Below are 15,031 nucleotides of genomic sequence, written 5' to 3' on the forward strand. Positions count from 1 at the left end.
GGCTGCATTGTGCGTTTATTGTTATACATATATTACCTACTGGCGGTAGCCAGTAGGTAGATATAGTTAGGACATATTTTCCATAGGAAATCCGCAACATTCTATTTGGAATAACTTTGGCGCCGATTGACGAATCTTGGCAAAATTTTCCAAACTTTTGGCCCGCTCCGGTCCACTCCTATCCTGAAAGTTTCACGGTAATGCGACAAGTAGGGGCCGAGAAAAAAGGGGGTCCCAAAACACGTTTTCCCCATGCATTTTCCCATAGGACCTTTAGCCGCAGCTACAGACCGAACTGCTGAACGGAATTACACCAAATTTGGCAAAGAGGTAGTCCTCAGTTCAGACTCGTGCCTTTTGCTTAAATTGTGTAAATCCGTTCAGTAGTTCCTGAGAAAATTAGAGTTAAAAGTACATATATATCTATGGCCTCGGAGGATCCGCGCACCCTCCCGATCACGAGCTGAATTTTGATTGGCTGCTAACACTCTGAATCAGGAAGTGTTGGCAGCCATCTTGTGCCTCGGTATAACCGAGGCACAAGAAACCCCCCCAAAAAAGGCGCAAAACGCGAAAAGGGGGCAGGGTAGAAACACCCTGACCCCCTAGGCCTGCTCAGGGGGTCCCACAAGGAACCCCAAAACCCCAAAAAAAAAATCTTTTTTTTTTTTTTTTTAAACGGGAGGATGCGCGCTGGATGCGCGCATCTTGCCGATAGAAAAAAAAATAGCATATTTCCAAAATATGCTAATTTGCCCCCGGGGGCCCAAATCCCGGGGGCATATTGAAAAAGGAGGTGTGGGGCTTCCAAATCCCCCCCACACTGCCCCGGGGCACTAACATAACCTAGGCGGTGGGGCTCACGGCGCCCCTGCAGCCCCGGGGACCGCCACCCCCCGGGGCAACTTTAAAATAGGTGGGGGGCTCCCAGGCCCCCCCCGCCCCGGGGACCGCCACCCCCCCCCCGGGGCTTGTTTAAAACGCAGACGTTCACTTTTTTTAGGCACGGACGTGACTGTTTGCAAATCACATAACGCCTACAAAATCATGATACCGCGACAGTTGGAAAAGTGAGGTATGGTCGTGCATTTTTAAGAACAGCGGTGTTCATCATTTTTGTTTTCTTTCAAAAATAGCGCAACACATTAGTCAGCACGTTCCTGGGCACACGTAATGAAGGTATAACACTGGTAGAAATGTCTAGTTATTGTAGGCATGTTAATGGTCTACACTAGAATGTCGATCATACGTTTTTAATATCGCAACAAAGAAAAAGCAACCAGCCGACACGTGTTTCGTCACACTAGGGTTGTAACCCGTGACTCTTCAGGGCTGAGTGGCGGTTCAATGAAAGGTGGTTCCGAGTGGCCGGTGATGATTATAACCCGGCAGGGGGGTACGAAGAGGACAAAACGTAGGTGGTCCACTGCAGAGTTTGGGTAGAAGGGGAAGTAAGATAGGAAGTGTCACAGCGGCGACAAGGGATAAACGGATGAGGGGACCATAACCAGTGTCTCCTCCCAGAACACTAGTATCTTGAGCTTATCTTGCGAACCGGCGAACCCGCCTGTACCCTATCAGACACACATACTTTTATTGAGTGCACTCCCTATGGTCCCCTCATCCGTGCATCCCGTGTCGCCACTGTGACACTTCGCTACAGACCTCTTCATCACCCTGGACTGCGGCAACTAGTGGCTTATCCGCCCTTGTTCGCATCTTACTTCTCCCTTCTACCCAAACTCTGCAGTGGACCACCTATGTTTCGTCCTCTTCGTACCCCCCTGCCGGGTTGGAATTGTCACCGGCCACTCGAAACCACCTTTCATTGACCCGCCACTCAGCCCTGAAGAGTCACGGGTTACAACCCTAGTGTGACGAAACACGTGCCGGCTGGTTGCTTTTTCTTTGTTGCAATATTCAAAACTTATGATTGACATTCTGGTGTAGATCATTAACATTCCTACAATAACAAGACATTTCTACCAGTGTTATACCTTCATTACTTGTGCCCAGAACCTTGCTTACTTTGTTTGTGTGAATCTTGAATCCACACTATCATGGGGGTTAAAGGGTATTTCCCCCGACCTGGCCGCACCGTACACACTCTGACCACAACAAGACACAACGCAAACTAGCCTGAGCGCCATTCTTCCTGTCGATACTAAAAACCCTACACTAACACATAAATTAATTAGTCACTTCGTTCTCCAACAGTTTCAGACCGTATTATTGAGTTGAGGCAACATTCAAGAGCCTTGATCTTCAAAATGCAGCTCTACTGATGCCCGGTTTATTTCAAGTAAGATCCCCGAGCTTTGAAACACACATTTTTCTAAAAAAACCTCATTTATAATATACACTTTTTTGTTTTTAGCTAATGTGGGCTCTTATCATTTTTATCAGATACGCATAGTTGAATACTCATCATTTGGATTAGAAAATAATAATCACGGTTGAGACCAAATCATCCACAGGAGGCGAGTCTCGGTTTCCTCTCAATCTTCTAACTATAACACAATTGGCATTTTGGCCTTTTGCGGCAATTTCTTTAGAGTGCCCATTTAATATTCGCTCTTTACAAAACAGTCAAGCTCCTTTATTTTTTAGCAAACTTTCCAATCCTGTGGTCGTATGCGACACTTCCTGCCTACCAAAGGTATCCACTGATTCTTCCACCGTAATTGGTAAGAAGATGTTGCGCCATTAAAAAAAAGGTTATCCTTTTTTAACCAACTTATAAATATTTTCCCTTTATGTCTTGTAGTGTCTGACCATATCCTGGTCCTGAGGAGAACCCCTAATTGAATTGGGTCCAGAAAAGCGTCGACCCCTCTCAGCTAGTAGTAGCCACTACCAGTTTATGGAATGTTCAGTAAACAAACAGGACATTTTGCCTGTTGTGATCTTTGTGTGGTCTAGCTGAACCTGGCATGTTGCATTCTTAAAAAGTATTAATTGTGTGCACCGCCTTACAAATAAGGACTGGTCTGTTGACCATCATATTGTGTTATTTGCATACATTGGTCTGCTTTTTGATGTGTTTCTGTTTGAAATGTGTATTATGTCATTTTCATTTGTTTTCAATAGTATTATATACTATCTTTCTCTATGACATGAATCAAATGTCTACTATGATTGTACTTTGAACAAAATAAGAAAAGGTGGAATAAAAGCACCATAACCACTTAGTGATCAAAGGTGGTTATTTTTGAAGGTATCAATATTTAGTGCACGTCCAAAACACTCTCTACGTTTCTAGTTATATTATGGCCTAGTTTGGACGCAAGTATAGGCCCAACCCCTTGTTGTCATAAACACTGAGCTGAACAGACATTGCCAAAAACCATCATAGTGTGGTCCAGTTACATTACTTACTTAACATCTGGATCTGTAGTGTTATAAACCTGCTCTCCCACAACCTGGACCTCTTTGGATTGGGCAGAGACGAGTGATCAGAGTTGAGAAGCTTGAAGTAGTTCTCCAGTATTGTGCTAGTCTCCACCTGGCGCTGGTCTGAGCTGCTCGTCAGCAAGATATGCACAACTTCAGTAAGGCATTTGAGCGCAAGCTCTGCCTTCCTGCTCACTTCGTCTGGATCTCTGTCATCCCACGTGTCACAGTCTGCTAGTACACGCATCAGGACTTCCATTGTGGCCGGAGAAATGGCTTGAAGTGCATTCCTCTAAATTTCAAATAAAAATTGTTAATTAAAACACAACCTATATATAGATTATCAATGAGTAATTGCAAGAGGAAGTTTGCCTTTTGGTGGCCTGGATTTTCTTTCTATTTAGAGTGGTGGAGACAAAAAAATATGATCATTTAATGAAACATTACAACCTGTGCAAGATTTAGCTGCCTCAATTTGCGGATCACATAATATGTGATATGACAATAGAATATCACGGGAGACAAACACTAAGATAGCCAGGCAAACTCAGTTGAATTTTCCAACACTATGGAGATAACACTAAACATTTTGGGCAGCTGAATTATTTGCAACCCTTTATTATCTAAAGCTTTGACTTTTATAAACACACATAGCACTCCTTTATCAATTTGCTTAGATTTGCATCAATTTTAACATAGAATGTAAAGCACACGCTATACCCATCAGGGGTGAAGAGAGCTGAGCAAATACTTTTAAGTTTATAATAAAACTCGTTAAAGGCAGACAACAATTCTATGGCAGGAGCGGAGGCTTCTGATTAGGCTTTCAACTTTCTCCATTTTATTACTCCAGCAGCTGTGTTAACATCACAACATTCATTTTTTGAACTACGTTTCCCATAGGCATAGGGAAAAAGTGAAAACTAAAAATGTCCAACAACATCATCCAATCACGAGTCAGGCTGCCTCATATCCTCCCCTGTGGGTGCTCTGTGCCCCTCTTTCTTCGCTGCTCCAGCAGCGTTCAGATGAGTGTTTTTCCCTTACTTTTCATCTGTTACTTCTATTCGATAATTGTGTTGTTTTGTGGGACATTGTGTGCTGATATCGCTATGCGCTAACGCTGGATTACTGGTAATTCACCCGGTCTCACGGGGAGCCTCCGCGGGAGTGTCTCACCGCTCCTTTCGCGGTATCGCTCTCCCTCGGGCTCTACACGCAGTGCGGCCTCCCGCCGCCTAAGCGCTCTCGCTCTTTTACGAGCTTACCCCCCGGGTGGCCGTGAGTCGTCTAGTTCCGCTTCGGGGACATCGGCGGTTTAGACGGACTCGCGCACCGCGGGGGACGACACGCTTTGTTTATTGAGGAGCGCTTGGGCTAAGTTTTTGTGTTATTCAGAGCCCCTGCCTGGAGCCTGAAAACACGCGCTGCGTGTAGGACCTTTATTGCACATATTTGAACACACGCGCTGCATGTATGGTTGACCTTTCAGGACCGGCCTAGGCAGGCTGCAAAGTGTCTTCCCTCAGAATATAGAGGGTGATTGGTCCTGCTTTTTCCTAATATTCCCATTCTGGGTTCAGAGTTCTGGGTACTGCCCTTGTTTATATCCCCTGTTCGTATTCACAGATTATAAATTATTTTATGATGGAGTATGATGAGTACTATGAGGAGAAGGAGGAGGTGATGTACTTACCTGTGGATGACCATTTCTGTCATGTCATGGATTCATCCATATATAAAGCCGTATCCCGGGTGGTTGCGCCACTGGAGAAGAGGATCGACATGCTTCAGGCTCAGTGCCAACCCCTCTCACATAGGGAAGGTTTCTAAGGGTCCTCAGCCCCTTACCTCCAGGCCAACCTGTCGCGGATGCCAGTCTGCCCAAACGGAAGCGTTCAGGGACTGCCAGAGTGGATCAGCACGCGTTTTCGCGCCTGAAGAAAGCTTTTCTGGAAACTAAGGCCCCTGCAATCCCTAGTTCTCCGGAGGAAAGTCCTGCGGGTCCTTCTGCGATTATGGACGATGGGTCCCCACGGGATACGGTTGACTCTCCTCGGTCTTCCGATGGGGAGGGGGAACCGGATCGCCCATGGCGCCCCTCGCATCCTGATCAGTCTGCACCTTCAGAGCTCAGTGCGGACATGCTCAACCCTGACGAACTCTTACATCTTCGTTCGTCACAGTGGGCTCCAGCCCCAAGGTGGCGACCAGGCTACGTAAACCCCTAGATCAGGAGGTGCGGAGCTGCCTGCGCGCGGAGTGCCCGTGTCCTACCCTGGAGGGTAAGGTCGCGGTTACCCCTGAGATAGACGCAAAGATGACCACCTATCTGTCGAAATTCCAAAAGGACCCCAAAAAAGGGATCGATCGCTCGTGGAGAGCGTGTCAAGATAAGCTTTTGGACACAGCGGGGCCTTTGGCTAAAATCTTAGACATGGCTGAGGACGCCAAAGCCTCCGGGACCCTAATTTCCCCGGATACTCTCTCCGGATGGGCGCAGAGAGCGATAATATTCCTGGGGAATGCGAATGTGGCCATCTCTACGGAGCGCCGCAGGTCCATTCTAATTAAAATCGACCCCAAGTTAGGGGAATTGGCCACTTCTGAGGCAGGACCAGTGGCGGAGGGTAATCTCTTTGGAGATCCCTTCGTCAAGGAGCTTGGCAAGTTTGTCAACACTTTCAATTCATTAGACAAAGCCCAGTCGTCCATCAAACGCATTTTTTCCCCGCGTGTTTTTGGCGCAGCCGGTCGTGGTAGAGGGCGCTCGGCCGTCCGACCCTCTAATAGAGCCTCCTTCAGACAAGGCGAATCCCACAGAGCGCAATATCAGGACCCTGACAAGTGTGGGAACTTCTACCCGACTAGGAGTTTCCCCCGTCGCCGAGGTGGCAGAGGCAGAGGGGACGGAGGTCACAACTATCAGAAAGGTGAGAATTAACCTGCAATGGGGGTGCGGTTGGGGGGCAGACTCCAGTCTTTTCTTCCCAGATGGTCTTTACTTACCTCCGACGCCTGGGTCTTGCAGACCGTACAAGGGTTTCAAGTCGAATACTCCGACACCCCTATCCAACCCCTCCGACCTTGACCTATAGCCTTTACTCCGGAGCAGAGAATGTTGATAGACAACGAGATAGTGGACCTGCTAACGAAAGGTGCGATTGTTCCTTCCACTCTACACCCCCGCGGGTGTCTCAGCAATATTTTCTTAGTGGAGAAACGGGACGGGGGCTATCGCCCAGTGATCAATCTCAAAGAATTCAATGGGTGGCTCACTTCCACGCAGACTGGTCTCTCACTTAAGCCAAGCAGTGTCTCTCTTGGAGTCGCTTGGATTCGTTAACAACGAGGGAAAGTCGGATCTTCCTCCTTCCCAGAAGATGCAATTTCTGGGATTCACGATAGACTCGGTGGCGGCCACCTTGTCCCTGCCCTCCCGAAAGCTGTCCAAGATCAGACATGAACTGAGGCGCACTCTGGCGAGGCCCAAAATTCTGCTTCGACATCTGGCCAGAGTGGTGGGCCTTCTTTCGTCGTCAATTCAGGCAATATTTCCGGGCCCTTTCCACTACAGGGCTCTTCAGCGTCTCAAGGCCTTCCACTTGCGCAAAGGTCTCACCTACTTGTAGGCGGTGGTTCTCACGCAGGAGGCGAGGACGGAGTTACAATGGTGGATCGAGCATTTGGAAGCCTGGAACGGCAGGGCGATTTTTGGGTCCAAACCGGATCTTGTAATCGAATCCGATGCCAGTGGCTCGGGTTGGGGCGCTCGCTGCAGCGAGGTTTCTACAGGTGGAAGCTGGTCCTCGTCAGAAAAAAGCCTGCACATCAACTGTTTGGAATTGATGGCGGGTTTATTTGCGGTAAAGTGCTGGACAAAGGACAAGATTTAGACCTGTGTCCTGCTCAAGATGGACAACGTGGCTGCGGTGCGCTACATCAACCATCTCGGGGGGACTCGATCGAAAGCATTGTCCAACCTCGCCCGCGATCTCTGGTAGTACTGTCTGTCAACCTGGAACGACATGCTCCCACCTCATTTCAATGGGTGGTTTTGGAATCCCACCCCCATATGTCTAAAAAAGCCCTCTTTAGGCTCGAACAACGTTGGGTCCTGAGATTGGCTGCTGATACTACTGGCCTTAATGAGGACATTCCGTGGAGCATGCTCACTTGAGTTAGGCTACTATCCTCCTGACTTTTAATATTCTATGAGCCTGATTTCTTCTCCAATAGGCATACTTGCTGAGGTTGCTCAGATGCCCCTCACAACCACTGCTGGCCCTTGACAGCAATTCTGTTGATCATCAATTTTTGTACCATGGGTTCTCTCCTTTATACTAGTCGCCGAAAGGTAATAATGTCCATACTCGTGGGTCTTTAGCTCCATTTTTAGCAACAGGGTTGATAACCCTATGTACGGACCTCCTCTATGCTTTTAACTGTACCACTTCGTGCCTGATACTAACTAAGCTCTTTAGTACATAGCGCCTAGTTGGATACAATTATTTAAATAGGGGGCCCTAGATTGAGTCATATATGAATGTACCGGTTGTTCTTGTACGGCAGTTCGCATCGCTCACGAGTTTCTATAGCAACCACCTGTCTATTCCCCTTTTTAGTGACTCATTCCGAGGGGAGCAACCTATTGGTTGACTTGTGTCCACGCCCTCTTTGGGTGCGACCGCGTCACACGCACGCGAGCGATAGGGATTCCCCTCTGCGCACGAGTTCCCATAGTAACCCCGTTGCGTCCCCACCCGTCTGACAGTCGTCACGGTTGGCGGCCTAGTGGTTGAGACGTGGCCACGCCTCTACCGCATGCGACCGCCCCAGACGTACCGACGCAGCACGCCAACCGGCTTTCATTACTTGGAGCAAGTCGAGCTTACTATCACCAGACTTGAGCGGCTGGCGGGGTCTTAGGTTTACGGTAACGTTTTCACAACGAAATCGTGAGTATTTTCAGTTGTTTTATCGATCTATGAGTTAGAGTGCGCATTTTTTAGTCTCAGTTGACAGCGTAATGCACAGGAGAGACTGGTCGGACACGTGATGTGATTGCACTCAGTATGGCCGTTACTTTAGTGCCTCCTTGACCTACGCTGAGACTAGATCTGTTACATTCTTAATTGTCATGCACTTGCGCTGACGTGCAGGATAACTGGTTGCTACAACCATTGTTTGATTAGTACTATACCATCATAGGTACACGCATACCCATTTTCTAGTTTGTGTGTTCATTGACCATTGAAGCAAACTTCCGCCCTCGTATGATTGGGTGACAGTTCTAAGTTTTACATGCCTAAGTATACCATGAGGCGCCCAACCACAAAGGTTCTCAAACTTATATTGAGTTCTCTTGATGCTTATTGACCTGACGCATCTGTTGTTTGTTTGTTTTTTATCCACTTTCCTCCCTTTAGGACACTAGCATTTAGTGCCTTCCTACCCTGGCCTCATTTTCTCCACAGCCTAATAGGGTGAGTTTATGCTAGACTGCTTTCGATAAATCGATGCTACCTCGCAGGGTTGAATTTTTGAGGTGGCTTTCAATTAAGTTTCTGCTGGTTGCCTTGATAAAGTCCTATAAATATCTGCTCACAATCGACGCATGCCACGGTTTTATGTCTGACATCACTTATTGTCTCAAGTAAACCTGATGCCTCGAATTGTTTATTATGACAATGATTTTAACTTTTTGTTTTTTTCACAGGTTGTGTGTTCTTGGTATTCACGGTACCACACGTTTTTAGGGTGCTGTACGTGTGGCCACCACTGACACCTCTTAGAGGTTGTGGCCACCACCAAAAAGGTGCAGGTAGCCGTATATGCTCGTTTATTGGTCCTGAAGAATTGCCATTTAATATAATCCTAGGCAAGAAACATGTCGACCTTTTTATCCCTTTAGCACATATTACTCACATACCTAATGGTGAGAGATGTGCGGATTGTTTTTAATCAGGGTGGTAACCATACTTTATTAAAATTGTTTGAAGTGGATCACCTACCCCTGTTTTAGTACACTTATCTTTCACTTCACTTGCACCTACACCATTTATCATAATTAACTGTTCTCCCCACACACCTCACTCACCGGCGTTTGGAAATAAAGATCTCCGACAGGAAGGCCCCCTCGGGGTGCCTGATCGGGCATTGCACTGCCGGCCCGATAAGGAGCAAAGACCTGGTGATGAAGCAAGACACCCGCTTGTTGGGTGTGTGAGGGTCTTCTTTTCCAGAAGGAGTACCTTCTACTCCGATCCATCTGATTGTTTTCACAACATCACCCTGGGACCTGAGTGACTCTAACACACACTGCGTTAATATCAGGAACTGCATACCTTTCTGTTAACAAGTACTGTCTGGCCAATCAGATCTCCCTATCGGCGGAGCACCTTCCGGGATCGTCCAATCAGGTGGCGGACTGGTACTCTCGCCTCTGGAAGGACACCAGCCTCTGGCAACTCTATCCCAGTGTCTTCAGAGCCCTCCCGACTCGATGGGGTCCGTTTTCCGTGGATCTCTTTGCGTCCCGGTTGGACACACAACTGCCGAGGTACTACAGTTGGTGGCCGGATTCACACGCATTGGCGGTGGATGCGTTTCTTCAGGATTGGAGCAAGGAGAGGGGATATGCGTTTCCCCCCTTTGCGATGATCATGAGATTATCCACCCAGGTGAGGAGACAGCATGCAGACCTAGTTCTGATTTCCCCAATATGGAGATCGCAAGCCTGGTTTCCGGTTCTGATGGAACTTTCTTGGTTCTTGGGATTTTACAATCCCTCTACCCCTCAGTCCACATCTGCTCAGACATCCTCAAGGGAATCCTCGCCACCTTCTGACCACTGGCAGTCTACGTCTGATGGCCTGGCGGGTTACAGGCAACGTTGGAAAGTCCCAGGCCTTTCGCAGCACGCTGCCATGTTGCTCGCAAAATCCTGGGCTGACAGCACCAATAAGAGATACCGTTCAGCCTGGTCCCGATGGAGTGGTTGGTGTGTGCAACAGGTGGATCCGGTGGGGGCGGATGTTGTCCACATCCTTAACTTTCTAGCCTCCCTGGCTCGAGAGGGGTTGGCCTATCGGTCAGTTAACACCTTTTGCTCAGCGATTTCAGCGGGCCATGTTCCCTTGGATAATTGCCCAGTGGGAGAACACCCATTAGTCTGCAAATTGTTGAGGGTTATTAGACTTTCCACTCCCCCGGAGCCGCGTTACTCCGTGTTATGGGATGTGAACAAAGTTTTACTCCTGTTTCGCTCTTGGCCTTCTTATAAGTATTTATCGCGCAAACAGATGTCGGCTAAGCTGGCCATGTTCCTGTGTTTGATTTCTTGTCGAAGAGTTTCGGATGTGCGAGTACTAGACCTCTCAGGTCGGGTTTTTAATCCGGAAGGAGTTACCTTTTACATCTCCAGGCGTACGAAGTGCAATTCGCGCTCGGTATCCTATCCTGCATTTCCAGACGAGCCCAAACTGTGTGTGGTTCGAGCTCTCAAAGCCTATGAGGTGGCAACGATAGATTTACGCCCTCAGGTTGTCAAACAGCTGTTTATTGCTCTTACAAAACCACACGGGGCGGTGTCGTCTCCTATCGCGAGATGGGTGCGATGGGTTATGCAGGAAGCCGGTATTGATATCTCCCGGTTTGGAGCACATTCTGTCAGGGGTGCAATGGCAACGAAGGCGTTTACGCTTGGGGCACGACTGGAGGATATTTTAAATGCCGCGGACTGGTCCTCCGATTCCACCTTCAAAAGGTTCTACTTTAAACATGTGGTATCCCTGGGCTCTTTGGTGGTGGATAAGCTTTAAACTAGCCTAATCAGAAGCCTCCGCTCCTGCCATAGAATGCAAAATCTCCTAGCTAACGAGCAGGAAAGTTTCAATTCTATTAAGGAGGCAGAGGCGATGATTAGCCCACCCGGGTTTTCAATCTAGCCCTCCCAGAACTCTACGTTCCGATGGTGAGTAAACTCTTTCTGAACACTTGTTTGTTATGGACTTGATTCATGGTAAAGTTATTAGTTCAGTATTGTAGCCTGAGATACTGCTATGTATGATTGTATTGGAGTTCACTTCCCTGCGCTTAAGTAGTCTCTTCTTCCGTAGGTTCGGATTCTGGTAAGCAGGAGTAAGTGGAAGACTACCACGAAAGTGTCGCAGGAAGAAGGAGGAGGACAGAGCGCCCGCAGGGGAGGATATGAGGCAGCCTGACTTGTGATTGGATGATGATGTTGGACATTTTTAGTTTTCACTTTTTCCCTATGCCTATGGGAAACGTAGTTCAAAAAATGAATGTTGTGATGTTAACAGAGCTGCTGGAGTTATAAAATGGAGAAAGTTGAAAGCCTAATCCTCGCCTCCACCTCCTTAATATAATTGAAACTTTCCTGCATGTTAGCTAGGAAATTTTGCATTATATGACATTTGTTAGTAACATGATCTTCATTTAAAGAGGAAAGTTTGAACATTTTTGTAACTGCAAATAGGAAGCTAAGAGGTCAAGAAGTTCAACTCTGTGAAACTTACTTTTTTATTTGACAAATAACTAGTCTTGTACTAGCAAAGGAATAGCCGCGTCTAATCCCACTTCCATTAATGTAGTAAACTATGATTTGTCATTTTTAGTGCAAAGTTGTAATGTTTCATAATAAAAGTTTAAATCGGTAATTACAATTTATAGGAAAGCAAGAACACTCTGTTAAAATTGTCCAATTGTACAACATTCTTCGCTCAGTTATATTTGCATCAACTGGCTGCAGCATTCATGGCTTTAATTAATGGAGTGAGGTAGAGTTCGAGGTCAGAGGTCTACGCCAGGTACTGTAAAAATCTATTTCCTGCACAATGCAAGTTCAGACAAAAGTATTTACTGGACCGGTAATCTATTCCAAATAAAGTTACAATGTGCTTATATTCGTTAGCAGTTCCACAGACCATGATTTAAATTACAGGCTCACAAACGCACAGTTTATGCTGGATACGTTTCCCCTCATTATATACTGAACTTGAGTCATATTCGTACAAATGAACAGCAACACAGTCAGGCTGACCCGACTGCCATTTCTTACCTGCCCACCAGTCACTATTGCTCCAAAAAGATGTAATAAACAACATTTTAAGCTCTCCTTGAGGTGTTCACTCTCCTGAAAACACTCTACAAAACAAAATAAAGAAACATCACAAATCGGAGGATCGCCAACAATAGCAACAGGTAGAAAAAGATGAGCGGAAACACAGAAAAAAAAAAAAGGCAAATATTTCAACAGTTTTATCTAAAAGCCATTGCCTACACTCAACTGATGTTAGCTTCTGTTCCTTAGATCAACTCCTTTAACCTATAGAATTATATCTAGATAACAGTGATTTATTGGGATGTTTTCATTGAGGGCTTCTGAGCAGTAGCAGCTGGCAGGGAATGACGATAAAGGGACAAGGGTGGCAGAGAAAAAAAAATACCACTGACCTTTTCGCTGGCTGCCGCCTCTACTCAGTGTTGTTCAGCCTCCTTATTCCTACAGTCCATGCCGCAGGAGGAACCCGGCTCCCGGGCTTCCCTGAGCCAATCAAAATGCTGCAATGCAGCGTTGTGATTGGTCTGAGTGCCGTAGTTCGGCGCTCAGACAGGGACAGGGAGGCTTTGCATGTTCCTCATCAGGCTGTGTAATGCAGCTTGGGGGAACATTCAAAGGGCGCATGACTGTTCAGTCGGCACAAGAGGGCCAGCCAAACGGTCATGGGCACTTAGGAAGTGTGCAAACCACTCCTCCCCCTATGCCATCAGCACCGCCCTAATCCAGACCCGCAGCTACAAAAAATTAAATGATAATAACAATGTTATTATCATTTTATTTTTCTTGTACTGCTCTGAGAGCAGCGGGGAGACGATCCTCTGCCTTAGCGGAGGAGCTGCCCCTGCTTCTAAGTGACATCAAATAAACTAGAGGGAAGTGCAAGCTGTCTTTGATGTCACTCGGAACGTCCAAGGTGACAAACATCCCCGTAATTAAGTTTTTAGCCATCTAAACTATGTTATATACGGCCCAAAAATCATCTGTTCCTGCTTTCAACTGCTAAGCAGGGGCAGAGAAGTAATTTGGGAGCCATACGTAACATGGCCTCGCCACCTAGTCCCAAATTTAAAATAAATAAATAAACCTTGTCCCCTTCCACCCGCCCTACCACACACACTACGCCTTTCCCTCCCTGTGCTCTCAGAGAGACCTGGCAGAGCAGCTGCCTGGAATTCCTTTATGACTTGGAAACAGTGGTTAACAAGTTCTGTTACCCATGGTTGCTGCATCATAGCAGGGTGTTACTGGATTTAGAATCCTCCCACTCATGCCAACTGCTCTCAATGAGAGACAATAAGAAACACGCTCAGAGAAGCAGTTAAGTGTAACATAGGTAGAACGAGATCAGATTTTCTCGCATTGGCTAGGGCTGCCAGTGAGCCATACATCACAGTCACGGTGCTCCTTCAACATTCCTTACACTATTTAAGAAGCAGACAAACCCAGTGCTTAATTTGTAAAAGAATAAGTGTCACTGTCCAAGGTTTTGCTCAGAAGCCCGTGACTGGCACTATAGAATTTCAGGGGTGTTGAATACTTCGGCTGTATATTCTTGAGTCCAATGGACAAAGTCAAAAAAAGAGAAAATCCCCCTTAAGGCAGTGACGGACACCAAGCGACAATTTACATCAAACCATTCAATCACCAGAATAAGACACCAAAACCATCCGTAGACCAAGTAATACACATTTAAAAATATTTATTCTCATTAAAACAAGATCAATTAATCATACAATCATCATTGGTAGTGTGAAATCCTATGGTTAAACAAACAATAAAAACTATGATCGAGTAATAGAAAAACATAAAAAGTTAAAAGACACTTCCAGACCTAATGCACATATCATGAATTGGGGAGAACCATACAAGAAAAATGTTTTCTTGTCAATATAGACGCAACACTAAGAAGCCAGATTGTAGATTGTGAAGACATTTGTCATTTAAATAAATCAAGTATCTGGAATCACTGCCTCAAGGAGAACAAATGATCTGGATCTAATGTCTGTGCCTTCTATATTGACAAGAAAACATTTTTCTTGTATGGTTCTCCCCAATTCATGATATGTGCATTAGGTCTGGAAGTGTCTTTTAACTTTTTATGTTTTTCTATTACTTGATCATAGTTTTTATTTTTTTGTTTAACCATAGGATGTCACACTACCAATGATGATTGCACGATTAATTGATCTTGTTTTAATGAGAATAACTATTTTTAAATTTGTAATACTTGGTCTACGGGTGGTTTTGGTGTCTTATTCTGGTGATTGAATGGTTTGATGTAAATTGTCGCTTGGTGTCCATCACTGCCTTAAGGGGGATTTTCTCTCTTTTTTTTTTTACTTTGTCCATTGGATGCCCTATCCCCCTTCTGGAAAATAAGGGCTCCTCATTTTATTGTTGGTATTCTTGAGTCCAACCATGCCTCTTCCATCCACCACCAGACATTCCTACTGCCTTTATCTGGCTCTTACATGTTCTTTTTCATTCCTTCTTTCTTTGTCACTGTTGGTCCGACTTTCCCTTCGTTCTCTTTTCCCCCATTTGTGTTTTTCT

General features: G+C 46.1%; 1 protein-coding gene across 2 annotated transcripts in view; it reads right to left on the bottom strand.

Moving 5' to 3' along the window:
• NBEAL1 (neurobeachin like 1) overlaps nt 1-15,031 on the bottom strand; it is a 978,461-nt gene that overhangs the window by 710,592 nt on the left and 252,838 nt on the right. For both annotated transcript variants that reach the window (XM_085648956.1, XM_085648955.1), the window contains exons 8-9: nt 12,476-12,561; nt 3,379-3,685 (exon numbers count right to left, since the gene is read on the bottom strand). In XM_085648956.1, coding sequence (XP_085505082.1) covers nt 3,379-3,685; nt 12,476-12,561 — 393 coding nt within the window. The remainder of the gene's footprint in view (nt 1-3,378; nt 3,686-12,475; nt 12,562-15,031) is intronic.

Source organism: Triturus cristatus, chromosome 3_2, assembly GCF_964204655.1.
Source record: "Triturus cristatus chromosome 3_2, aTriCri1.1, whole genome shotgun sequence".
Lineage (NCBI taxonomy): Eukaryota > Metazoa > Chordata > Amphibia > Caudata > Salamandridae > Triturus > Triturus cristatus.